Source organism: Panthera leo, chromosome D4 (assembly GCF_018350215.1).
Source record: "Panthera leo isolate Ple1 chromosome D4, P.leo_Ple1_pat1.1, whole genome shotgun sequence".
NCBI classification, from domain to species: domain Eukaryota; kingdom Metazoa; phylum Chordata; class Mammalia; order Carnivora; family Felidae; genus Panthera; species Panthera leo.
The window spans coordinates 26885852-26912205 of NC_056691.1; the positions used below are offsets into that span (position 1 = coordinate 26885852).

General features: G+C 41.9%; 2 protein-coding genes and 1 long non-coding RNA gene across 13 annotated transcripts in view; 1 reads left to right on the plus strand and 2 right to left on the minus strand.

Annotated features, from left to right (window-relative positions):
* Positions 1-224: 224 nt before the first annotated feature.
* On the minus strand, positions 225-15864 carry ISCA1 (iron-sulfur cluster assembly 1). 4 transcript variants are annotated; one of them, XM_042913113.1, is made up of 6 exons: positions 15659-15835; positions 7574-7627; positions 3829-3934; positions 1837-1917; positions 1139-1219; positions 225-505 (listed from the first exon to the last, which is right to left on the minus strand). In XM_042913113.1, the coding sequence occupies exons 1-5, from the start codon at positions 15737-15739 to the stop codon at positions 1155-1157; spliced, it is 387 nt and encodes a 128-aa protein (XP_042769047.1). In that variant the 5' UTR covers positions 15740-15835; the 3' UTR covers positions 225-505; positions 1139-1154. The 4 variants fall into 4 exon arrangements, with proteins under 4 accessions (XP_042769047.1, XP_042769048.1, XP_042769046.1 ...); XM_042913114.1 differs by having other exon boundaries at positions 225-1216; XM_042913112.1 differs by having other exon boundaries at positions 225-1219.
* Positions 15865-15996: 132 nt separating this feature from the next.
* Positions 15997-17192, plus strand: LOC122205071. The gene is made up of 2 exons (XR_006195891.1): positions 15997-16170; positions 16340-17192. It is a non-coding gene; the product is annotated as an uncharacterized LOC122205071 (long non-coding RNA).
* A 2942-nt stretch (positions 17193-20134) lies between these two features.
* The window catches only part of TUT7 (terminal uridylyl transferase 7), a 60829-nt gene continuing 54609 nt past the window's right edge, over positions 20135-26354 (minus strand). For all 8 annotated transcript variants that reach the window (XM_042913905.1, XM_042913906.1, XM_042913907.1 and 5 more), the window contains one exon: positions 20135-21190. In XM_042913905.1, the coding sequence (XP_042769839.1) occupies positions 21123-21190 (68 nt within the window). In that variant the 3' untranslated portion in view covers positions 20135-21122. The remainder of the gene's footprint in view (positions 21191-26354) is intronic.

The following is a 26354-nucleotide window of genomic DNA, read 5'->3' on the forward strand; positions in this document are numbered from 1 at the left end:
AAAGGCGATGCTCAGGTCTCTGGGGCCAAGAGCGATCCCAAAGGCTTTGTCTGTCAGAGGGCCAAATGGAGAACGATGCCAGAAGACTGGACACAAATGAATCGGGTGGGGAGAATTCCCGTTAGCGACGAGACTGGTTAGAAAAACGCAGCCATTACAGCTACAGCAACAGCTACTATTCCCAAACCCTTCTTCCTTACAAAGAAAAGGCAATCTTACGATCACACAGAGGCCATGTTCTTTTTTATTGACAATTCATTCTCTACACACGTACAGTATTGCACAAATGACAGGTGGACCGACAAGTGTATTAACAATACGAACTCGCAAGCACCTACAGAGCCACCGCGCTAGGTTTTGGTGCATTCCGTGCCGGGTACTTCAGTAAACAGGACGGACAGAAGTGTGACAGCTACCTCATGAGAACCGGCTTTCAAAAAAAGCAAGTGTTGTAGAACACTTAGTATGTCAAACCCAGGAAAATCACTAAATGACAAAAGGAACACTATCAAAGAAAAGGTGGTAGTGACAATGTTAGGTTAAGAATTTCACTGAACTTGAGATTCAGAAAACGTACACGTACTAGGAATTTGAGGAAAAGACCCTCATGTTCGGCCCTCATGAAGACCCTCAACATTCGAGAAGGATATTTCTGGGGCGCTACAGTGTCCTCTCTACTGCAGAAAACGTCTCATAGTTCTAAAGAAACAAGACGGTAATTCACATGAGTGGGTTTTAAAATAAGATTCTTCTCACTCAAAATAAAATAAACTAAATAACGATCTTTGTCAAATTACAGGAAAATCTTATCAGAATGCCAACCAGATAGAGAAGCCAGTCCACACGCTGAGCGTTGCTGCCTGCCTCAGACTGTGGAGCCGGCGTGTCCCCTACACAGAAGGGGACACGAGAGTGGTCCCAGCTCCGCTGCTACAGAGCCTACGGTGTGAGGGTGGACAGAAGTCCTTCAGCTTCCCCGGGGGTTGTACCCCAGGTACAGAATTGAGGGGTGGACTGGATGGCTTTTTAGACACCTTTCAACCAAAAGGATCTAAGCCAGCTTGAGACTCCACCGTGGAGGGGGCACTGAGGGTGGCAAAAGAAATGGATTAAAAATGGTGGGTTAAGTAATTCTTACCTTTAGATGACACTGCTCAGAACCTTTCTGCACTGCAGTTCAAGGAAACCTTTGCTCGATACTTTCGTCTGTCAGCTGCTGCTAAGGGGTAAAGCAAATGAGGCATCTGACAATGAAATTTGGGACAAAAATGTAGAAACGCTCTACCAAGTTTGGGTAGAATAAACAGTGCACTCCCGCGTCCCGCCAGCAGTCAGGATCTTCCGCCTCTGAACTTTAAGAGCCATCAATCTGGTTGGTAAATGCACATTCGCACCATTCAATGGAGATCTATGCAGTGCACGTGTATCAAGTACGTTTCCTGAAATCCTCCCAGGAAGGTGACTTTCATGAAACTGGTTCTAATAAAAAGGATGAAGACAAGGAAGTGCAGGATAGGATTTTTTTTCTTTATAGATCAGGAAAATGACTCAAAGAGAGTAATGGCTTCTCATCTTCTGCCCTTTAAAAATAATACAAATATCACTTCTTTAGGAATCTAATACACTGGCTTCACTTTCAAAATGCATCATTTTATTTTTCTCATAAGGCAGTCATACATTATAACCTTTCAGCACGCGACAGTCACATCATTTCTTCAGTAAGCCCTAGGACTTCCATGAGTGTTCCCAGAGCTCACAGCCAGAGCAGTCAAATATTAAAGCTTTCTCCACAGCCACACGTTCCTTTGATGTTTGGGTTATTGAAAACAAACTCACTGGATAACTTATCTTCTACATAGTCCATTTCTGTTCCTAAAAGTGTCAGTTGTGCTTTCTTCTCGATGAACACTCTGACTCCTGGGGGGAGAAGAAAACAAGTGTCACATAAATAAAACCTGCAGAGTAACCACTCACAAAAGTCAAACAGGAAGCTTCTGGATCAGTCCCACTATTTCCTTTAAGGGATTTAGTGCTCAGTTTCCTGTCTGTCCCTTCTTTTCTACCCAATAACCTAAGTCAAACACAATGACACTGGCTAGACTGTTGTATATAAGCCAATCCCATGACAATTCTATGCAAAACTAGAATTTGCTTTGCACTTCACTCCTTTTTCCAATATGCAATATGAAGGAAATGAGTATACTCTTGGTGAGACTTCTCTAAAGACAAAGTCCGGAAAACGTGCGAGAACTCTGCAACGACATCTCTACACATGACACAATGGCAAGCCTAGAGGCACACAAGGACTGTGACACACTGGGCTGGTTTCATAGGACCAACCAGTGCACCGCAGCCGTTTTGTGCTTAGGGGCCGGAAAACTGGTAACAACCTAACTCCCTGGTAATTACGCAGGTAGAAGTTGGTATCTTCGTAAATATAATCAGCTGAAGAAAGCTTTCCAGGGTGCCTGGGTGGCTCAGTGGTTAAGCATCTGACTTTAGTTCAGGTCATGATCTCGCAGTTCATGAAAACAAGACCGCATCAGGCTCTGTGCTGACAGCTCAGAGCCTGGGACCTGCTTTGGATTCTGTGTCTCCCTCTCTCTCTGCCCCTCCCCTGCTTGCACGCTCTAAGATAAATAAACATTCAAAAAAAATTAAAAAAAAAAAAAACCCAAAACTTAAAAAAATAATAAAATAAAAAAGAGAAAGCTTTCCTCCTTACAAGAAACTTAGTAATTACTCATATATAAACTACACATAATTATTAGAACTCCTCTTCTTAAAAATGAAAACATTTAAGATATTTAATGTATCGATCTAAAAAACAACATACTGGGCCACCTGGGTGGCTCAGTCGGTTACGTTCGACTCTTGATTCTGACTCAGGTCATGATCCCAGGGTGGTGGGATCGAGCCCTGTGTTGGGCATGAAGCCTGCTTAAGATTCTGTCTCTCCCCCTCTCCCCCACTCGCTCTTTCTCTAAAATAAAAGAAAAAATAAAAACTACCTATTAACAAAAATAGGTAGTTTTTTGTTTTCAATAGGTTTTATCAGATTCTTGGGTTGGGGCAGGAGGCAGGACATAATTAAAGCACTGACATTTTAAATAAAAATGAAGGGGTGCCTGGGTGGCGCAGTCGGTTAATCGTCCGACTTCAGCCAGGTCACGATCTCGCGGTCCGTGAGTTCGAGCCCCGCGTCAGGCTCTGGGCTGATGGCTCGGAGCCTGGAGCCTGTTTCCGATTCTGTGTCTCCCTCTCTCTCTGCCCCTCCCCCGTTCATGCTCTGTCTCTCTCTGTCCCAAAAATAAATAAAAAACGTTGAAAAAAAAATTAAAAAAAAAAAAAAATGAAAAATACAGATTCCTCAAAAGCATGAGATGACATTACTTATTTGGTACAGACGTCAAACTGCTGCTTCACACACGATGTGTGGTTCAGTATGAAGTTTAATCATTTTAAAACCTTTCTGCACACAGTGATTATTTTTTGTAACTGAAATAAACACACAAATGATAATCCGCCAGTTACTAAGAGCACAGCCTCTGGAGTGAATCTGATTAGGTTCAACTTTTCACTAGGCCACCTAATTAGCGGAGAGACCTGAAGCCAGCTATGTAACCTCTCCATGCCTCAGCTTCTTCATATGTAAAATGGGGCATGACATGGTACCATTCTCACTCAGCTGCTGTGTATGAATCACTTAATACATGAAAGGCCATCAAACCAGATACACTGAGCACCACATACGCATTCCTACTATCATCTTGACTCTTCCTGCCGTTCAAGGTTAAAGATTTGACGCCCAGTTTGCTTAAAACTCACCGTCTTGAACAACTTCTTCATCAGAATCTCCTTTTGTCTTTGTATATTCTAGAGTATAAGAAAGGCCATTACAACCCCTGGTTCGGACACCAACTTTCAGACCTACCTGAAAAAGCATTGTAAATAAGACTTAAGTTTTAAAGTAGTACATATTAAACAATTACATTCATAAAAACCCTGGCTGGTTGACCCTGTATGTTTCTTCGTAAGCTCAAAGATAAATACTAGATTTCTGGCTATAAAACGTCCCTTTAGGAAGCGGACCAGGGGGAACATGCACTTAAAAAATGTAACTATTTAACAAACATCACTGCAACACTAGTGGGGATCCTGAAATAAAAAAACAATTATGTGCAAAGAAAACAGTACAGAGGGGTCAAAACTCCAAAAAGCCAGTCACTATCACTCTACAAAAAATATCTCCTATGGTTTTCCCATTTTTCTTCCAGTCCTCGTCATATATACATGCACTCGAAACACAGGTTTTATTACAGCAGGAATAAAAGTCTTATTGTCTGCTTTGTTTCTGCCACGTAAGACGTCATCTTTCCGTGTGATCAGCCTTCACAACTATCATTTGCATGTAATGCCTCAGTAATCCACTGTACCACAGTAAGCTGTGCCCCACCCGGGGCGCACACTCACCACCCCGCGATGAAGAGTCACATGCTCTACTGACCGAGCCAGCCAGGTGCCTCTTAAAGAAGAGTTTTAATTCTAAACATGAAGAATTTTTTTTTTTTTAAAGGAAAAAGAAAAGTATCTGATGGCAGACGGCTACCTACAAATTCTCGATTGTTTGTGCCCCACCTCACTGCAGGAGATGCTCTCAGGAACTTTCTGTGTGGCTAGGTTCACCGAGGCTCACAGGCTGTCACACCTGGCAATCACCCTGCCTCTACACGGGGCCTTAACTCTAAGGCAGACCTGTGTACACATTCTCGAGTACCAGAAATCAGAAGATTGCAGCCAACACAGACGTAAGAAGTTTAAAAGGTGACCAAACCGCACTTTTAAGATACCAATGTCTATCTTAATGTGACTGCCTCACAACACCTACCAAATTCCTACTCTTGGATCCTATCTGCTTTTTCATTGAAGTGTATGGTAAAACCATCACCATACAAAGGAGGATTTCAGCCAGTAGACCCTGATTCTCTCAAAAGCAGCAATGTGCACTTGCTTCAGGAAAACAGGGAGTAGGAAAGACGTGTGGCAAAGAGTGGGGCTTACAATGTTGGGGTGCCTGGGAGTCTGGACAGCTGAAGCATTCAGACAGCAGAGTGTGTCTTATACCCTTTTTTTTTTTTTACGCCACTCGTGAATTTTATTTTATGTAAAATAAAAGTACATAATATAAACAATACAAATAAATTTAAAAATGGAGGTTGTACCATATGACATCAAAGTGGCCAATGGAAGAGCTAAAATGAAATTTTATTAGTAGCGCTTGAAGAGGAGGGGACAGGAGATGGTAGTTCAAATTCTATATCTTTCATTGCAAGGAATCAATCATATTAAGTTGATAAAGTTTTAACAATTACTGGTGTAGCATATCCCTTAGATGTGTCAACTCAAATAAATAAAAAAAGAAATGGCTCAAATGGTTACAAGTGAGTGGGATTTCTGTGACTGAGGAGCTGGGGTGGGGAACTTTCTCTTTCATATCTTCCTGTACCATTTGAAATAATACACGTGTATGTATTGCTTATAGTTGATTACAAAACAAATTTCACAGTTATATTAATACACATATTCTGGATACAAAAACATCTTCATTTAAAATTTTTTTCACCAGAGCTGTGAAAGCTCACCAGAGTGTGTCTTATACCCTTACACAACACGGAGACAGAACTGTGCTCTTATTCACTTTCAGAGAGCTGAAAGAACACGGGAGGGAGTGTCCCGTACTGGGCACCATCAATAAACCGTCTAGCTCAAATTCGGAGGCACATGTCCTAAGTATGGGTTTAAGCTAGCTTTTATCTTTGTAAATAAAAGGCCTCAAGCAAGCAGGAAGTGCTACTACTAGGAACGAATACAGACGCTTACAGAATACATGAAAATACAGCTGTAGGTACCTGGAGTCTGGAAAAGGGATTGCCTGTGCCCTCAGCGACTCCAACGAAGTATGCGTTCCATCCTTTTCACGTCACTATGAACAAACATCCCTCAAATCTACACAGCTAAGTTCGTGGTCCATTTGGTCATCGATCTATCAATGGAGCTGGAATACTGATATATGCATGCAGTAACTCTTAGGAGGACCGTCCAGAACTTCATTCAATTGTAAGGTAGATCGCACAACAGAAGCTAGAAACCACTCTGTAGTCTAATTACTCAATATTAATAGTCTAGTACTTGGATGTGATTTATGGTACTCCACAGGCAATTAACAATGCACTAAGATGAAGGTGAGGCACACACCCCCTACTGCACAATTCTGCGTCTAGAACAGGCCATGGAGGTGCACTACACCATGCTTACAGGCTTAGCCCTCTAAGCAATGGGCCTAGCACGTTACAGACACGAAATGTTTGCTGCGTGATGGTTGTGGCAGCACTGGATGTAAACAACCCCAAAGACCGTTAGTATGGGCGGTTGGCTAAATAAATAAAACCTGTTCGATAAAACACACTAATAGATGCAACCATTAAAAAGAATGAGGTGGGTCTTCCTGTAAGGACACAGAAAGAACCTCAAGCTATTATTATTAAGGACAAAAAGTCAAGTGTAACCACAGCATGTATGGAATGCTTTTATCTAAGTATGAAGAGATATACACACAAACAAGCACAGGCATAGTCTAGGTCAGTAGTCCCCATCAGGGAATCATTATTGGTTGTTACAACTAAGGAGTGGGGCAGTGCCACGGGTACCTATGTGCAGAGGCCCAGGATACTACTGAACATCCTGCATTCCACCTCCAACAAAGAATTATCTGGCCCAAAACATCAACTGTGCAGAGACTGAGAAACCCCGGTGTAGACAGATTAAAAATGTACAGATTGTGTTGGGAAGGACAACGGGAGGTGGCCCCTTAGAAGGATGAATGACAATCAAGAGTCTGGGGTCACAAAATGATATCTTCTCCATTTAATACCTTGTTATGAAATAATTTTGTTTTTTTTTTAAACCTTGAGTGTACCTTTACTCTTTTTTTTTCAACATAACTTTTTAAAATTTACATCCAAATTAGTTAGCATATAGTGCAACAAGGATTTCAGTAGATTCCTTAGTGCCCCTTACCCATTTAGTCCATCCCCCCTCCCACAACCCCTCTAGTCACCCTCTGTTTGTTCTCCATATTTATGAGTCTCTTCTGTTTTGTCCCCCTCCTTGTTTTTATATTATTTTTGTTTCCCTTATGTTCATCTCTTTTGCCTCTTAAAGTCCTCATATGAGTGAAATCACATGATATTTGTCTTTCTCTGACTAATTTCACTTAGCGTAACACCCTCCAGTTCCATCCATGTAGTTGCAAATGGCAAGATTTCATTCTTTCTGATTGCCGAGTAATACTCCATTGTATATATATACCACATCTTCTAATCCATTCATCCATCGATGGACATTTGGGCTTTCTCCATACTTTGGCTATTGTTGATAGTGCTGGAGTGTAGCTTTACTCTTTAAATGAAAATCCCTAACCAATGAAAACATACTGTTTATCACAAGATAAATTCATTGTGAAAACAGGACTTCAATTTTTTTAGTAAATATTCAACTGATTGGTTTTACTTACGTGTTCAGGCTTATCTTTAAGAAGCTGTTTTATCTTGTTTACTGCTGAAGGTGTCTGAAAAAAGAACAAGTTATTAAGTTTTTAGCTGCAAAACTTGCTTTTTTAAGCCTTATAGTTCCCTAGCCTTTGAGACTATTCAAGTCTATCTTCAGCAAATTCATGTGACAAATTTATATTCCACTCTTGCCCAAGTACTTTATGGCTTTTATAAACAAACATATGAACTCTCAATTCAAAGCATTTTATTTTTATTTAAAAAAAATTTTTTAATGTTTATTTTTGCCAGAGAGACAGAACGTGAGTGGGAGGGGCAGAGAGAGAGGAAGACACAGAATCCAAAGCAGGTTCCAGGGTCCGAGCTGTCAGCACACAGCCCGATGTAGGGCTTGAACTCATGAGCTGTGAGATCATGACCTGAGCCGAAGTCAGACGCTTAACCGACTGAGCCACCCAGGAGACTCTATTCTGATTTTTAAAATACCTTCTAGCAACATCCTTTGAGTCTTGCTCCCCCCCGTCAAGGTCAGCTCCCTGTCATTAGCGCTGGTACTCTCTACTTACATCACAAATGTAATTTTTCCAAGGAGCATCTATTTTGTGCTGCTACTACATGCTCAGCACAAGTACAATTCCCAACACAGAGATCAGGTGCTCAACAGTCAATGAGTGACTCAAGGAATCACTGGGGAAGCCGATCTTCAGGCAGTTTTTCTGTTGATTATTATTAACTCTATTGCTTTTTTTGCTTACCCCTAATCTATGTCAAACTCGTCAAAATGCATACAGGAAACAGTGATACCAGCATCAACCCAGGGTGTGCCTCGGTACAGTCCTGCCACATGGTCCCACAGATACTAAATGTGGCTTAAAACAACATCTCAGGATATCCGGACAAACAGAAATAAGCTAGTCAACTACAGAAGCAAGCACAGGGAGGCATTTTTCAGGAGTAATGTTGTTTAATCTAGCCCATTTGTCCTCAAGATGGATCAGCATCACCAACCCCACTTTCTCGGGAAGTGCAATTTTCCAAATTTACCAAACTGGTACTCTTGGATCCTATCTGCTTTTTCACGGTGCTGTGAGGGACAAAGTCTGTTCCAGGGCATTCCTGCTCCACTTCTTGGCTGTGTCCCAGCCTGTGACTTGGCTTAAATGGGGAGAAGAGACCCTCCTCCTCAGGACTGTTGTGAGGATTCAATAAACGAGCTCATGAACTACACTCCGAGCAGTGCCAGCACAAAGAGCTCAATATAAACCAGCCCTTATCACAATGAAGAGAGTATATTAGTGAAGACATCATGTCCTTCCTACTTTGTTTTATTAGCTCCTCAGCTGGCAACGCTGTGCTGGTCCTCCAGTTTTTTGTACCGGCATCTTACTGGTTTGTGAAATCCCAGGGAGTGGATATTATGACCTATGACTCGGAAGCAACTGTAGCCAAAACCCAAGCCCGTGCTGAGGGAACAGACCCAAAGGATGGCCCCAAAGCGTGCTCTTCTGGCCTGCCTGGAGGGGGCTCAGCCAGGTAAGGATGTTGAAGCAGAGTCTGGACCCAATTTAGAAAGGCCACGAAACCAATTTAGAAAATTGAGACTAGTATTTTTTAAAAACACAAACTAGGGGCGCCTGGATGGCTCGGTTGGTTAAGCATCTGACTATAGCTAAGGTCATGATCTCACTGCTCCTGAGTTTGAGCCCTGTGTTGAGCTCTCTGCTGTCAGGGCAGAGCCCAATTCAAAAGAAAAAAAAAAAAGGTAAAAAAAACCAAAAACACCACCAGTCGGTGGTCTATTAAAAAGCCTTTTCCCACAATTCTACCAGAACAGGAGCCAAGCGGTGTGACAAAAGCAGACAACAGGGAACAGTACGCAGGGGGAAGAAGAAGGAAATGGAAAAGAGAATTTTGTGGTTTTTTTTTCTCTTGATATTATGGCATATCAACCTCAAACAGTTACAGAAATATTTCTGAAAAGATGTTTAAAAACGCTCATTTGTCCTTCTCAACAACTGCCAGTAAAAACTAGCTTCCGTAATTTTCATGGTCATACTTCCCACATTGAGTCCTGAATCGAACTACTGTCCTTAATCTAACTACTGTCAAAGAGCAAAGGATTTCCAATAAGTGAAAAACAAACAAACAAAACCCCAGGCAGGGCCATGGAAAAATATCCATTTCAAGTATAACTTGCCCTGTGATGCTGGGAAGTCAAAGATGAGGAGGGTTCGCCATTCACCCCTCCATGACCAAAACAAAGTAGACAGGGTATCAACACTACTCTGTCAGCAGCCCCTTGTGGTTTTTATCTCCAAGTGATGATTAAATCGCCTAACTTGGCTTTCCAAAATGATGTATTTTCTTCTCTTCTCAACTCTTAGTAGGAAACACTTAGACACAGTAAGTAAAAACAATTCTTGGACTGGTCTCCCTATCCCAAAGCGGCTGACTTCACGCCTTGTACTGTTAAGGGAAAAGTAACTGGTGTGCCTGGGAAACGTCATTATAGGAGCCACACCAAGTCTTAATGTTCCTGTGTCAGGCCAAAACCAAACATACTCCATTGCGAGGAGTGTTATTAATGATGGAAACCCAGCTGAATACTTATTTAAGGGAAAGATATGGATCTTACAACTTGCTGAGAAATTTGATTTTCAGAACAAGTCAGAATGACTAACAGGGAACATGTGGCACTTAAAAAAAATGCTAGCTCTTAAAGGTACTTTCTGTATCTTGGGGCCAGGCAGAAGCTGAGGATCACGCTGGGTTCTTTGTCTATTTGCATACACTAGCACCTCTGCAATAAGTAAACTCAATCTGGCAAACAGTGCGAGAACTTCAGCTAAACAACACGCTCCAGGCCTGTTAGCCTTCCAATTTCCAAGCACTACCCCCAAACAACTAAGACACCTATACTTTTCCAAGGAAAGTATAATATACCTTAATTTAGGTATAATTAAGGACTTATTCACCTGAGATTTGACCAATGAATTAAAATTTAAGATTCCAGGGCGTCTGGGTGGCTCAGTCAGTTGAGCAACCGACTTCGGCTCAGGTCATGATCTCACGGTTCATGGGTTTGAGCCCCACATCAGGCTCTGGGCTTAACACTTGCTCAGAGTCTGGAGGCTGCTTCCGATTCCATGTCTTCTTCTCTCTCTGCCCCTCCCCCGCTCACGCTCTGTCTCACTCTGTCTCTCAAAAATAAATAAATGTAAAAAAAAAAAAAAAAATTAAGATTCCTGGGACACTGGGTGGCTTGGTCAGTTAAGTGTCTGACTTCGGATCAGGTCACGATCTCCTGGTTGTGGTTCATGAGTTCGAGCCCTGCATCGTCTCTGCACTGACAGTGTGGAGTCTGCCTGGGATTCTCTCTCTGCCCCTCTCTCCCCTCAAAATAAATAAATAAACTTAAAACAAAATTAAGATTCTTGAAACTTGATTAAATACAAAGATAGTTTTTAATCTACTCATATGTATATCACAGAACAATCTACTCATATGTATATCACAGAACAAGACAAAAGGCCCTTAAAAAAAGATTTCAGCCTGTTTTTGTAGCAGAAACTTTTCATTCGCAACACTGTATTTCCTTAATTCCCCATGCAATTTTCCCCATGAACAGTATTTTGCTGTTCAAGAAAACAAAATTAAAACCAGAGCTAACTCCAGGATTATGTATACTAAACACGCACCAACAACTACAACCTATTTTAATTTCATTATAAATACGGCATTTTAATGTTTAGAAGATGGTAACTAGCAGCCAACGAACAAGTCACAGTATATTTTAACTCGTTCTTTAACAGCTAGGGGTGGCATTATAGTGTTTTCCCTTTTGTCTTTTCCTATTCATCTCTGTGTATTATGTAGCCCACATTTTAAAAGTTTAACATGTCTCTCATTTAATACATGGTAATAAACACGTTATTAATGATTTACTAAGTACGTTCCAGGTGCTTAATGGTTTACATGCATCATCTTATTCTCACAATTCTGTGATTTAGGTATTAAAGATTAAATAATTTGCACAGGGACAGTAAGTTAAAGAACGAAGAGTTAGGACTCCCAAACTTAAAAAAAAAAAAAAGTATTATTTACAGTGACTACACCAACTGAATGTACTCACCAACTCCATCTACTCTAATTTATTTAACCAATCTCTCATTGTTACACATTTAGGCTACTTCCAATGGTTTCTTGGAGAATACCCTTTTTTTTTTTTTTTTCAATATATGAAATTTATTGTCAAATTGGTTTCCATACAACACCCAGTGCTCATCCCAAAAGGTGCCCTCCTCAATACCCATCACCCACCCTCCCCTCCCTCCCACCCCCCATCAACCCTCAGTTTGTTCTCAGTTTTTAACAGTCTCTTATGCTTTGGCTCTCTCCCACTCTAACCTCTTTTTTTTTTTTTTTTTCCCCCTTCCCCTCCCCCATGGGTTTCTGTTAAGTTTCTCAGGATCCACCTAAGAGTGAAACAATATGGTATCTGTCTTTCTCTGTATGGCTTATTTCACTTAGCATCACACTCTCCAGTTCCATCCACGTTGCTACAAAAGGCCATATTTCATTCTTTCTCATTGCCACGTAGTACTCCATTGTGTATATAAACCACAATTTCTTTATCCATTCATCAGTTGATGGACATTTAGGCTCTTTCCATAATTTGGCTATTGTTGAGAGTGCTGCTATAAACATTGGGGTACAAGTGCCCCTATGCATCAGTACTCCTGTATCCCTTGGGTAAATTCCTAGCAGTGCTATTGCTGGGTCATAGGGTAGGTCTATTTTTAATTTTCTGAGGAACCTCCACACTGCTTTCCAGCGCGGCTGCACCAATTTGCATTCCCACCAACAGTGCAAGAGGGTTCCCGTTTCTCCACATCCTCTTGGAGAATACCCTTAAATGGCCTAAATACAGAAATCTTACTGCTTGGTCACTGTTCCGAAGGACTTCTGGTACTTGTCCTTCAACGAATTAACAGCTCCTTACTGGGACTCTAGTATCACACTGTTTCCTAGCCCTTCTCAACCAGGTGCCACCGGAAAGTTAAGTCTTAAGGCACCCACTGAACATAATGAATTAACTTCTCTGTGCTCATGAAGAATGATGCTGGCTATGTACCATTATTCTCTTACAGCTTTGCTTGAGCTTTATGCACAGCTGTAGGTACACCCCTCATCCTAAATTATGGTTACATTAATTCTGATTTGTAGAATGATGGAAATAAAAGCCTCTGCCAGCAGGGCAGTGTTAAGTCTTCAAGTTCTTTTGTCATTTTTCACTCTGCCTCCTGCAAACTCAATTTCAACCGTCAGTTCCTGGATATGTAGAGTAGGGACAGCATCCTCTTTGGATGTGCCTCTGAAGATGTCCAAAGGTACTCACTTTCATGCGGTGGGGTGGAGTCTTAAAACATTCAGTCAAGGAACCATCTCTGGTTTGCACCAAAGTGTTTAGGGCAGCCTATCACCAGATGAGGCCTTTTGTTCCAGCAACCCACCAATCCTCTCCTGGATTAACATCAGTTAATGTAGATAATTTGGAAGCATGGAACCATGTTTTCATTTCATCAATTCCTTTTCCTAGCCTTTTGATGACCTCTGGTAGGCTGCACAGGTACAGCACTTTAACAAGTTTGCGCCATGTCAAATTCCTGATGTGAAGTTTATACATCTAGGTAGGGCTGATCTCTTCCTCCTCATTTTACTGAAATCTCTAGTTTCATTTGCTTTCATCCACATTCACTCATTAGCCCTTTGATCACCTCCCTGCTTCTGCACTTAAAATATTTGCAAGGGACTTAAAATATCTGCTGGGACTTAAAATATTTTTTGCAAAAACACTAGAAAACTAACAAACAGCAATACATGCATGCCATAATGTCTGGAGACTAGGGAACATATGCTAGGATTAAAACGACTGCATCAGGTGGAAAGCAGCAAGGACCTTTGTCTTTAGCACCAGCTAAGATCACAGGGAAAGAAACTTAAAAAGTCACCCAGACAGTTGAACAGGCTAAGTTCAGACAATGGACTTTGGCAAGTTAATCAGAACACTTGATCAGATGCCAACAACAGAGCCCTGCTGAAATAAGACATGACACGGTAAGGAGCTGCTACAATTCTGTTAGCAGAATTAGCCTGGTAAGTGGTAACAGGTAATGAAGCAGGAGCAAGTAAGTGTAGACAGCTCAGGTCTGAGAATGTATGCTGTCATTATTCCTAGTAATTCCTAAGGGTGGCCAAGGCCTGGCCCACAACTGTGTCCCTGGGGGGTGGGAAACTGTGTAACACATTCATTTCTTATACTGAAACAAAGGAGGTCTTAAATGTCAGCTGAATGACAAGGAGCAAAAGGGAATGACTTAGAGATTTTGAACGAGCAAGTAATGATATGCTAAATGATGGAGAAAGAAAAGGCAAGAGTGTCTCTGTACTTCTCTTTCTGGCTCTACCATTACCAGTGGTAGAATTCTTTTCAATTCTGAGTACTATGTTTTTTGTTTTTTTAATGTTTATTTATTTTGAGAGAGAGACAGAGCATGAGCAGGGGAGGGGCAGAGAGAGAGGGAGACACAGAATCCGAAGCAGGCTCCAAGCTCTGAGCTGTCAGCACAGAGCCCGATGTAGGGCTCCAACCCACCAGCCACTGACATCATGAGCTGAATTGAAGTCGGAGGCTTAACCAACTGAGCCACCCAGGTGCCCCAATTCTGAGTACTTGTGAACTGAGACCGAAAGACACAAAGTATGACTCGTGTCTTCTAGTATAACTTGTTGTGATTTCAAGACCTTGGAAAATTCTAAGCTCAGATAATGATATCTTCCAGACATGAAAACAGGCAGGTGGTACAGAAAATAGTAATACAGAATAATCGGGATAACCTCTGTACAGGCTGAAAACAATGAACCATTATAAAAGTGAATTCTCCTGCCTCATCACAACTTTCTTCTGTTTTGCTACAACTAGTTTTCTGGCAACAGGCTTTCTTATAGCATTAGCTTGAATGGAATCTAGGATTCCTTTAGAGAATCTACTTTCCCACTCTCTAGGTGGTGAATGCTTGCACAAAGGCTTCTCCTTCATCTCTTGATGGGTGTGTGAGAAGTTATGCTGATCATAGGCTTTCCCATAAAATTCAACTCTTTCAAAATGGCAAACACAAGTGACTGCTTAACGGACATGGGAGTTTTCTCGGGGTGAAATGTTTGGAACGAGATACAGGTGATGGTTGCACAACACTTGGTACTAAATGCCATTGAATTGTACATTTTAAAGTGGTTAATGTTATGTGAGTTTTCCCTAGGCTAAAAAGAAAAAAAAAAAAAAACCCACTGCACAGTGCACCAGGGATCCCGTATATGCATGGTAAGCCCTGCGGTGAGCATCTGCGGTATGGACTCTGGTGCCGTCCGAGTGTGTTTGACCTTTCACCTAGAAAACGCTCACCCAGGGTAGAGATTTTTATCCTTCTTTGTCCTTTGTGAGAGCCGACCGCGGCGGAGGCCTGCTGGAGGCACACAGGGTGTTTCAAAAAGCCTCCCCTCCCCGACCCCAGGAAGAAACCCTTTGTGCGCTGCAGCCTTGATCTCGGCGAGGGGTGGGCTTTGTTGAAGCTGCGCTCTCACGTCGCTCGCCGCGCTCGCCCGGAGGTCCCCCGGCGAGCTACCGCCCTCCCGGCGCACCTCGAGGGCAGGGGTCGCGGTTCCCTCCCCCAAACTCCCCGGAGTGCCGGGCGCCGAGCTCTGAAAGGCCCGCGACGCACGCACAGTCGCGCCCCTGGGCTCGCGGCGGGCTGCCCCGGCCGGCCTGGGACTCGCGCACACGCGGCGTCCCCCAACCTCCGCATGCGGCGGCGCGCGGCCTGCTGGGAAACGTAGTTCCGGGGGCGCCAGGCTCCCGTGGAGCAGCCCCGCCCGGGCTTGTTTACCTCTCCAGCCGGGGCGAGGCGGGCGAGGCGGGCAAGGCGGCGACGCGGCGGCCGCGGAGCGCGCCCGGAGCCCTGCCTCCGTGACCTCCTCGAGAGGGCGGAGGTGAACCAATGTCACCCGCCCGACCGAGCGCCCCGGCCACTCACCAGGGTGAGGGCGGCCCGAGTGGGCTGCAGCTTCCTCTTGCTCACAGCCCGGACAGTGGCCCGGACTAACGAAGCCGACATCCTCGCCGTCCCGGCGCCCCGGTGCCTCGGGCCGGAACTCGGCCACCTCAGCCTCTCTCCATGGACACGGCGGCCGCATTGACGCCACAAGCTCCGGCGCACGGCGCCCCAGGCCCCGCCCCGCGCGAGCCCGCCCCCGCCGCCGCCATTGGGCGGGCCGTGTGAGTGACGGACAGAGGGCGGGGCGCGGAGCTCCGGCCATGGGCACGTGACTTGATAGGCGCAAGGGCCCGGGGGCAAGGTTGTCTTTGCAAGGACGGCCTCCGCGCTACGTGGGGAGTGGGGCTGGGGCGCGCAGAACGCCTGCACTTGTGGACTCTGGAGGCGTGTCGCTCCACGACCTGCCCCTGGGCAAGATGCGGCGTCACTCCTTAAGAACGCTGAGCCACGAGCGCTGGTGCTCTCCAAAGCAGAAGGGTTCCGAGGCGCAGGTATACACGTTGGTCTTCTTTTTGGTTCAGCTAGGCAGTTCTTAAGAGCATGGACTTAACCGCAGAATCGCGAAATAAACAACCCAAATACTCACCGGGCTACCTCCTCACCGCGGGCTGTACCGCACCGGATGTTGGAAGATGGTGCTAATGCAAGTTTCGCTTTTAGGTGCTGACTTTGGAACGCCGACCAACCCGAAGATGTGATTGGACAGATCTGTCAACATTCATAGCGAGAACCATTCCCTAAGATTGGTTGAACGCCTGTCAGACCTTGTAGTGGCTGCTCAGGGCCTCCTGCCTTTTAATTCTCCAAGTACACCTAAGCTTTAGGCATTATACCAGGCATGCACTCACAGGAAGCCTGGTCAATGAAGGGTCCAGGAAAGAATGAGAGATCCTGGAGAACAGAAGTGCTGCAGGGTTAGCAGTAGGGGGGAGGAGGAGAACATAAAGGATGGGTGGCTTTTCTCGTGGAAGTGCTAGAGGTAGAGGGGAAAAGTAGGATCTGTGGAATGGTGATGGCGAGGAAAGATTCTTGTTCAGTGTTTTGATGTGAAAAGAACTAATCAGTGTGTTTTAGAGCCCAATTTATCTTTCATCCCCTAGAGCCTATAGGTTTGGATGGTTCAGAATTCCCTTAGGTAGTTCTATCTCCCTGCTACTGAAATAGAACTGCACGACAGCAAGAGAATGGTTATCTTTGCCTCTAAGCCCTCTAAGCACAAAGAAGCAGTGAGATTAGGCGATGGTAGTATGGTGGGTTTGTATCTTGGCTTCCTCTCCCTAGCTCGGTGATTTGGGACGGGGTATTTTCCTTCTTGTGCCCTTTCTCTTACTGATGCTATGAAGACTAAATGGAAAGCCCTTAGAAGATTGTATGGCACCTAAGTACTAGAAACTCAATAAAGGTTGCTAGTTATTCATGGATAAAGATGTCATATACTGTGAAACCGTGGAACCACAGCGGTGGATACACATGCCATTCCACATTTGTCTAAACCCATAGAACGTGTCACACCAAGAATGAATCCTAATGTAAACAACGGACTTTGGGCGATAATGTTGTGTCCACATAGGCTGTCGGTTCTAACAAATACCCGACCCTGGTGCAGAATGTGGATAGTGGAGGGTTTTGGCTTGTGTGGGGACAGAGGTATCTGGGAATTCTGTACTTTCCATTGTTTTGTTGTGAACCTAAAACTGCTCTGAAAAAGTGTTAATAAAACGTAAAAAAAAAAAAAAGCCATGTATCATTCTTAATTATTGAAATATCATTATGCAGTCATGTAGCACGTTACAGGTTTCAAAAGCATCCTCGAGGGGCGCCTGGGTGGCTCCGTCGGTTAAGCACCGACTTCGGCTCAGGTCATGATCTCACGGTTCGTGAGTTGGAGCCAGGCGTCTGGCTCTGTGCTGACAGCTGGGAGCCTGGAGCCTGCTTCGGATTCTGTGTCTCCCTCTTTCTCTGCCCCTCCCCTGCTCATGCTGTCTCTCAAAAAAATAAACAAACATTAAAAAAAAATTTAAAGCACCCTCGAGCACATAGTCTCATAGCAGCCTCACCGTTTTTTTTAGGCAGGTGCATTGGCATAGCTAGTTTAAAAATGATGCATGAACTCTGGCCTTTTAGTAGGGTGTGCCAGAAAGTATTTTTAAAATCTAGTTCTAAATGTTCTGGTTCAAGATCCCATGTATGCTTGATTCGTTCATCTATTTAATACACACTACTCAGTTTTGTTTTAACTTGACTGGCTGTTTTGCATGTGAGTGGTAAGTCCCATAATCTAGTTGTTCGTGGGTCAGGCATACCTAATGTTATTTGAAACTGGTGTAGGTGGCTGAGCTAACCTGGGGTTAGAAGAAAGCTTTCACGACTGTATAAGAAATATGTGAGCGCCCTTATCTCAGGGCAGCAGCTGCCCTGGGGTGTCAGAAGGCGGTCGTAGTTAACTGCTGAAGGAGTTGGCAAGCTGGAACCACATTTAGATTCCCACCAGTAGGAAGAACTTAAAATAGGGAAATGTTTAACACTGTGCACTTTGGCCCTTAGTTTCAGGGTTCTAGACGTTAAAGTGTTTTCCTAGTAAGGCCTCCCTTGAGCATCACAGCTCTGTGAAAGGGCAGATATGCTTTCCATTTTGCAGGCAAGGAAACTGAACTGTGCAGAGAGAGGCTACGGGGATTGCCACAGTCTGCTGGAAAACTGGCAGAGCCAGACCCTAATTAAGTCTAGAATTCCACCGGGTGAAATGCGCTAAATTCTTGACGGCTGCTGTGTAAACACACCTGCTTTCAAAGAAAAAAGTACTGAGCGCATCTTCACGGTTTTATCGGAGTTTTGTTGAATTCTATTTTCTTGTCAACAAATTTCTTTTTTTTTGCCTGTAACACTACGAACCCTTTTGACCTTCCTACCCAGGATTTTTTCCACTCAGGAACTTTTTTTTTTAAATAAAACCATTTGTGAAACACATTTGAAAATGAAAAGTATACTGAAGTCATATCAGAACATTTTAGTAACATCTCAGAAAGTGCGCACACTGTTGATATGTACGCACTGAGCAAGGGATTAAAACATGTAGACTGGGGCTGGAAGAATAGATTTCATCTTCCTGTTTGTTCCCGAGAGGCGGAGGAAAGGAGAAGTGGGCTAGAGGAGCCTTCGTGGAGCCTGCTGAGAGACAGGCCAGCTGCGCCTCAATGGTAACTGCGCCCCAGGGGCTGGCCTCAGCGTGGGGCAGATGCGGCTGTCCCCTGGCTGGGGCGCTGAGAAGGGGCTGTGACCAGGCCCATGCCAAGGGAGCAAAGAACCTAGGGTCATCCATTCTCCAGGGCTGGTAAACACTGGTCACTCTCCCGTTGATCCAGTGTGAGGGACTGAAATCTAGCACAGGAATTAGAATAAAATGTAGGAAGCTTTTTAACATTCTCAAAAGGATATAAGAAAACATGGTTTCCATAAAGAGGAAGATAATTAAAATTGAGAGGAAAGGGAAGGTGGCTGAAATAAGCTGAAGACAGTTATAAATGAAATGACAAAATCCACATGAGAAACAGCAAACAGCAGCAGAATGACACCAAAAATCCAGTCAGTCATGTGGAGATTAAATTTGAAAAGTGTTCCTAGCATGGAGAAAGAGGAATACTGAAAAAAAGACAAAAGCATTTTTGAGGAAAAAAAAAAAAAATTAAGAACACACGTTCCCAAGATGGAAAAAACCCAACAACCAAAAAACCAAACTGGGCTAGAGATACATGGGATTTGCTTTGGTTTCAGACAAAAGTCACTGACACAAAACTTATAGGGATAAACAAACACTGGAGCATCCAAGCAAAAAAATAAAACCTACCAGGAAACAAAAATTAGGCCGGTCTCTGATTTCTGCTATCATGCCAGAAGACCGCCATCACTAAGCTTTCCAAAAAAAGTGTGACGAGAAGTGTGTGCCCGGTCAAGCTCACTTTCAAGTTGAAGGCAAGAGAAATCAGAAGAGGAGCAGCTGAGGAAAGTCACGGGGAGCAGCTTCGGCCCAGGGTACATAATTCATGCTTTACTTCAGGAGTTTGGGTTCGTTAAAGCTGAGTAAGGAAGGATCGCTGATCCTACCACAACTTGCCCAGATTCTGTAGTTCCTCGCGATAGGATTCTTCCTTAACTGGAATATGTCTTCCGGTAGGTGAAAAGAAGGGCTCACAGATGTCTTATTTTCTGAGCCCTCTCCTACCTGGGAACGCTTGCCCAGCAAACACCCTCTCCATCCTTCTCTGTTTCCATCCCCCCAAGTCTGTGCCTCTCCTCTGCGCGGTCCCAGAGCTTGGCGCACAGTGGGGCCGATGACCAGCAGCTGGCATGAGCACAAGGAGGGGGCGCCAGATGAAGAGGAGCAGTTCTGTACTGCCCTCCCTCCATCTGGTTTCCTCACGACATTAGGACTCTTGCTAGAAAGGAATGTGGATAAAATTACAGGTTGAAATTCTGATTTTATTTCAAAATGATAAATAAACCGAGGCATAGTTCTGGCCACGTACTACTTCTGGAAGGGCTTGTGGAGTTAGAGAAACAGTTCCAGGAGGGCTCCAGTCAGACCCCAAAATGACACCAACCAAACTTGTGATTGGCAGAGATGGCCTCTTTCATCTTCAGGGAGTTTTAAAAGTTCTCCACCCTAATTTCGGAGTATCATAAAAAGTAAAAAGCACTTCTATATTTTGTCATTTTTCCTTTGAAAATGTTTTTAGCAGCAAACAGGACTATTCGTTTCCCTTACTTCATTTGTAGGAGCATAGTAATTTTATGTCAACTTAAAATTAGAGAGGGGGAAAAAAACCAAAGCCCCTCAGTGGCGCTGCATACCCCGGAAGGCTCACACAAATATGTACTCGTGTTCGCGTCATCACTTCTACAAATATCAATGAAATCGGCTTGTAAATCGTAGTAAATACAGTAGTAGCAGTTCACACATATTTGATATGCTTTCACACAAGGATTCAGTAAACAACAATAAATATAATCTCCCCTCTTCAAAACAAAAAAGGGATTTATAGATGGAAAAGAAGGGGTAATTTACTAGGGGTTTATCAGCACACCAGTTTTAGTGTGCTCTGAAAGAATTAAAAACCATGAAATTGTATTCACTGAATACTGGCCCACAATTATGCTTTTTTTTTTTTTTTTTTTAAACCTGGCTTAAAAAAAAAAAATAAAACCTGGCTTAAATACATACGTCATGGCTTTCTCTTAAAATCCTTATATCTATGGGGATTTGTAGACTCTATTAATTTTTTTTCCTCATTAACAATTTCATTAAGTTAAAAAAAAAAAATCTGACATTTCCCTAGAGTAGTAAGTAGAAGCCTGATCTACACTGCTGTGTCCTGTGAAATGAACCTAATTTCAAAGAGAATGGGACCGCCTGAGTGGCCATTTAGAGTGCTGCATTTTCCTTCCCTCATGATTCCTGCTGGGTCCTCTTCGCTGAGGCTTTTCCCTGAGTCATATATTTACTGGAAAGGCTACCTAGAGGGGGGGAAAAAACAAAACCCAATATAAATAAAACAAGCCTCACTTCATCACAAAAGCCATAAGATTACTTCTTATTATTCATTATTTACAGAAACTTTTCACACTGGCATTGGTCACTTGTTTTGGATTGAGTGAGTAGGGCTAGGTATAAAAAGGGCACGTATGGAACATGATCAATTAAACACACACCTAGTCAAAATTCTTTCTAAAGGCAGGCAAGTTGCTAGATTGACATCATTCTAATACAGTGGCGTGTTCATTACGTCCATATTGGTGCAGAAGGTCAGTGGACTTTTCAAAACCCCTGCTTTGCATAGATCAGTGTCTTCGTTTCCAACCACACAGAACAGATTGCAAAAAACTCTTTGGTTAGAAATAAATATCTTGCATCACTACTTTGTGGATATGAACCTGTGGATAGTCACATTCTAGCAATAACTTACGGATATAAAAAGGAAAAAAGAACATTTATTATATTTACAGGAGAAGGACAGAAATGTAGATTACTAATTAAAACCATACTACAGAACAGTTAATAAGTCTTGTTCTGGAGCATAAACAAATGGATCAATGAAACAAGAAAACTGAAAATTCTTAAGTGATTACATATAAGAAAGTAGTATATGCCAAGGGTTGCATTTTTAACCAATGAGGTAGAGTATGGATTGTTCAATAACTGGTCCTGTGTCAAATAAGTATTTTGGGAGAAAGGGGGCTTAGGTATCTTTCTTACAACATATCCTTCTTCTCCACACAATTCCAAATGAATTAAATTTGAGAATTAAATAGAAGAGAGTCAAAGTGTAAGAAGTAGTGAATATTTATATAATTTTGGGGTGGGGAAGTTTCCTAAGCTTTACCTATGAAAAAGGCTTGCTATGCTTACTACTAAAGAATTTACAAGTCAATAGGGAAAAGATGAACACCAACATACAGCTGGGAAAATGAAAAGCAATTTTGGGAAGAGGAAAAAAAAAAGCAGGAGTATATATAACAAACATTCAGTATCATTGGGTGATCAAAGAAATGCAAATTAAAATAATTTTTGATCACCAAATTGAAGGAAGATCAGAAGGACAGAGAGGTGGGTAGGAATTTTGCTAAATGAATAGTCATAGAAACCTAATAATAACTTAAGTATGCAAATAACTTAAATGTCCAAAACTTGTGATATGGAATGGAATATGAGGTATACATAGGACAATTAATAACATAAAAAGTTATAAAACCACATGAATAGTATTTTCATAAACATGAAAAATTAAAAACAAATGAAAAATCCCATCAATCATGTTTGGTGCCTCATTTTCCTTATCTGTAAAATGTGGGCCCTTACACCTATCTGCATTGGGATTATTGTGAAGAATAGATCAATTAATACAGATAAAACAACTAAACAGTACCTGGTACACAGAAAGTACTCAATAAATGTTAGCCATTATTAGTGCATTGGTAGAAAAAGATGGGAAGACTTTACTTCCAAAACCTAAATAGTAGTTTTGCTCTAGAATTAGGTATAAATGGCTCTTTTTTCTTTATTTTGTTTAACTATCTACATTTTCTAAGGTAAACATATTAAGTATGCAAATAGAAATTTATGCCCCACAGAAGCAAACTTTTCAAAGCATAGCATCTAGATGATCAACTCATAGTGAAAAATGAGTGCTATCAGGAAGAAGCAAAGCATTCTCCTGTGGTTTTTATACCCTAGAGTATCTACAGGCAACAAATCTTTGATATTCTGAACCGCCCAAAGTATCTAGGATCGACTTTTCATTCAAGGGACAAAAAGTTTATATCACTACACCTCATACTGTACGTACAATCCAGATGGGTTAAAGATCTAAACAGAAAAAATAAAGTTTTAAAGGTATTGGAAGAAAATATAGATGGATATCTTATAAGGGAAGAATTTCTTGAAAAAAAAATTTTTTTAATGTTTATTTTTGAGAGACAGAACACGAGCAGGGAAGGAAGGGGCAGAGAGGGAGACACAGAATCCGAAGCAGGCTCTAGGCGCTCGAACCCATGAACCGTGAGATCATGACCTGAGCCAAAGTTGGACGCTTAACTGACTGAGCCACCCAGGTGCCCGAGGAAGAATTTCTTAAAGATGACCCTAAAATCACTGAGCCACATGACCATGAAAACTAATCATGTAAAGTCAATCATTTGATTATCTTAAAATTTAAAACTCTGGAATGGCAACAGACCCAAGTAGAAAGACAAGATATACTAGAGGAAGATACATAGAATGTATATAATAAAGGAGCAGTATTCAGAATAAATGAAGAACACTTACAAATTAATAAGGAAACAATAATGCAACAGGAAAATGGGCAAATGATAGGAACAGAGACTTCACAGAAGAACTCCAACTGGTCAGCAAACAAGTAAGATGGGCTAATGATATGAACAGGCAATTCACAGAAGAATAACTCCAACTGCTTAATAAACAAAAACATCACCACAGTCTAGAAAATATACATGAGAACACCACCAAAGTATTTTTCACCTATCAGGGATGCTGGTGGGAGTGGCAATTATTTCAACCAATAATTGACCATATCTAACTAAACTGAAAATGCACATATGTAATGACTCAACAGTTTGACTTCTAGGTATAAAAACTATAGAATCGCTCATATATGCTCAAGGAGACTCAGAAAAGAATGTTCACTACAGCACTGTTTATAGTAACAAAAAAACAAATGCAACCTAAATGCTCATGTGCTAGGTAATGTATAAAATATTCTGTATTCATACATGGAATACTGGAAAGAAAATAAAGCTAAATGTATAAATAGCAATATATATTAAGTTCAAAATTACTTCATTAAATAGATATGAAAAAGCAGGTTGTAGAACATTCTTCTTACACAGTATAATACATCATTTAAATTAAAAAAATCACCAAGGACACATTCGTTAAAGGCTACATATGCAAGTTTAGAAAAGAACTGGAAGAACATCTGAATGCATAACAGATGCCTCTGGGGTGGAGGGGACACGATGCATGGAGTGGGTATGGGATGGTAGTCAAAGGGGACTTGTACCATCTTAATGATCTTTTATTAAAAAAAGATTGAAAAGAAAATGTAAAAAAAATAAAGTCCATTCTCTAATAGATGGCTTATATCTGTATCTTTACATTTTCTCCAAAATGTTCACAAACTACTCTTTTCTAAGAATAGTACTAACAGTCTTATTACTACATCCCCTACATATAAAAATAAATCTCCTGAAACCTGAAGAAATTTCATATAAAAAATGTGCATGTAAAAACGTAAAACCACTAGAAATAAAACGTGGATGAACTTTCATGTAATGAGGGGCAAGAACAAGAAATTTACAAAACTATAAGCATGACTTGAAAGGACCTAAAAGTTGCCTAGATGGAACTACTAAACCAAACAAGCAAGTGACTACGTGGCAAAACGAATCATAAATGAGGCTGAAAGAATAATAAACTGGGATGGTAGTGGTGAAGGATAGAACATGTGACAAAACATGTATGGCTTTCTATGTGGAAAGAGCTAAAAAACAAAGATGAATACCCTAATTGAAAAACACAGAGACAGAAACATGAAGAAATACAAATGAAAACATGAAAAATATGAGCCTTCAATGGAGGATACAAGCCAATTGGCAAAAGGGGCTATTGCCATGACGTGAGGGTAGGGGAAACAGGCTGTCAGGGACTCCCTGGGATTGTCAATAATCCTGTTTTGGCATTGCTGGCATCATTGTGAAAACGTGCATACTTTTTAACCTATCGCTCTTCTGACTAGGAATTTATCCTGAGGAAGTAACTAGGCAAATGTGCCTGATAGAGTTTTATATAAACAGTGGTCTTGAAACTCGGGCACGTGTATTACTGAGCCAATGGAACAGGACAAGAGGGCAGGGAGCTTGAGGGGACTTGACGGCAGTGTTCCAAGGTTCTGGGCTGGTTCTCAGGAGGCACACCTTTCATTCACAGTTCTTCTCCTACTTTAAAAGAGTGGCATGTCTCCTACTCATCCAAATATTAATGTGGTATGTGGATCTGGGGTGATGAAATGCTGGTATCTGTGGTCAGGGTGAATGCTTCTAATAAAAACCCCAAATTTTTAGCTTTCAAAATTACATTGATAGCTGTGATCATCAAAAATTACTTCCTGATGATACATTACTATGTAATTTTTGGGCATTTAGTTAAAAAGAAATGACAATAACTGAGTGGCACTGTTGTAAAACATCTTCCATTCCCTGAAAAAGTATCTGTTATTTTTAGTATCCTATCATAAAGACTACTGAGGTTTCTCGACGGTTGCCAACTAGAAAAACAAAAGATTCAGGAAAAAAAAATGGTTAAGGAACATTGTTTCATTCCTGCAATAAGTAGTATTGATCCAACAATACATGAATGCATGGAGAAATCCCATCTATCTCACTGAATGGCCATCACATTTGGTATGTGAATATAAAAATTTTGGGGGGCGCCTGAGTGGCTCAGTTAGTTGAGCATCCGACTCTTGATTTCAGCTCAGGTCATGATCTCACAGTCATGGGATCAAGCCCTGTGTCGGGCTCCGCACAGAGCATGGAGCCTGCTTAAAATTCTCTCTCTCTGCCCCATCTCTGACTTGTGCAAAAAAAAAAAAAACAAAAAAAACAGTTTTTTCACCCATAAAAAGGTCATTTTTAATGAAAATTTGTTAACATTTGATCAATTATATATTCTAATGCAAAACTCAATTTAGAAATTTTCATACTTTGACAAAAATCATAACGATCCAATGTATGTATAAATATTTTTGTTACAGATGAGTAGGATAGGCTGATTAATAAAATGCTTAAATTTTAATCTTTTTTTCTAGGATTTTAATAAAAAAAATTTTTTTACGTTTATTTATTATTTTTGAGAGAGAGTGTGGCAGAGACAAAGGGGGACAGAGGATCCGAAGCAGGCTATGCGCTGACAGCAGAGAAGCACGATGTGGGTCTTGAACTCATGAACCGCAGATCATGACCTAGGCTGAGAGGTCAGAGGCTTAACTGATGGAGCCACCCAGGCGCCCCTTAAAATTTTATTTTTAAGGAATCTCTATATTCAACATGGGGCTTGAACTTATAACCCTGAGATCAAGAGTCACATGCTCTACCGACTGAGTCA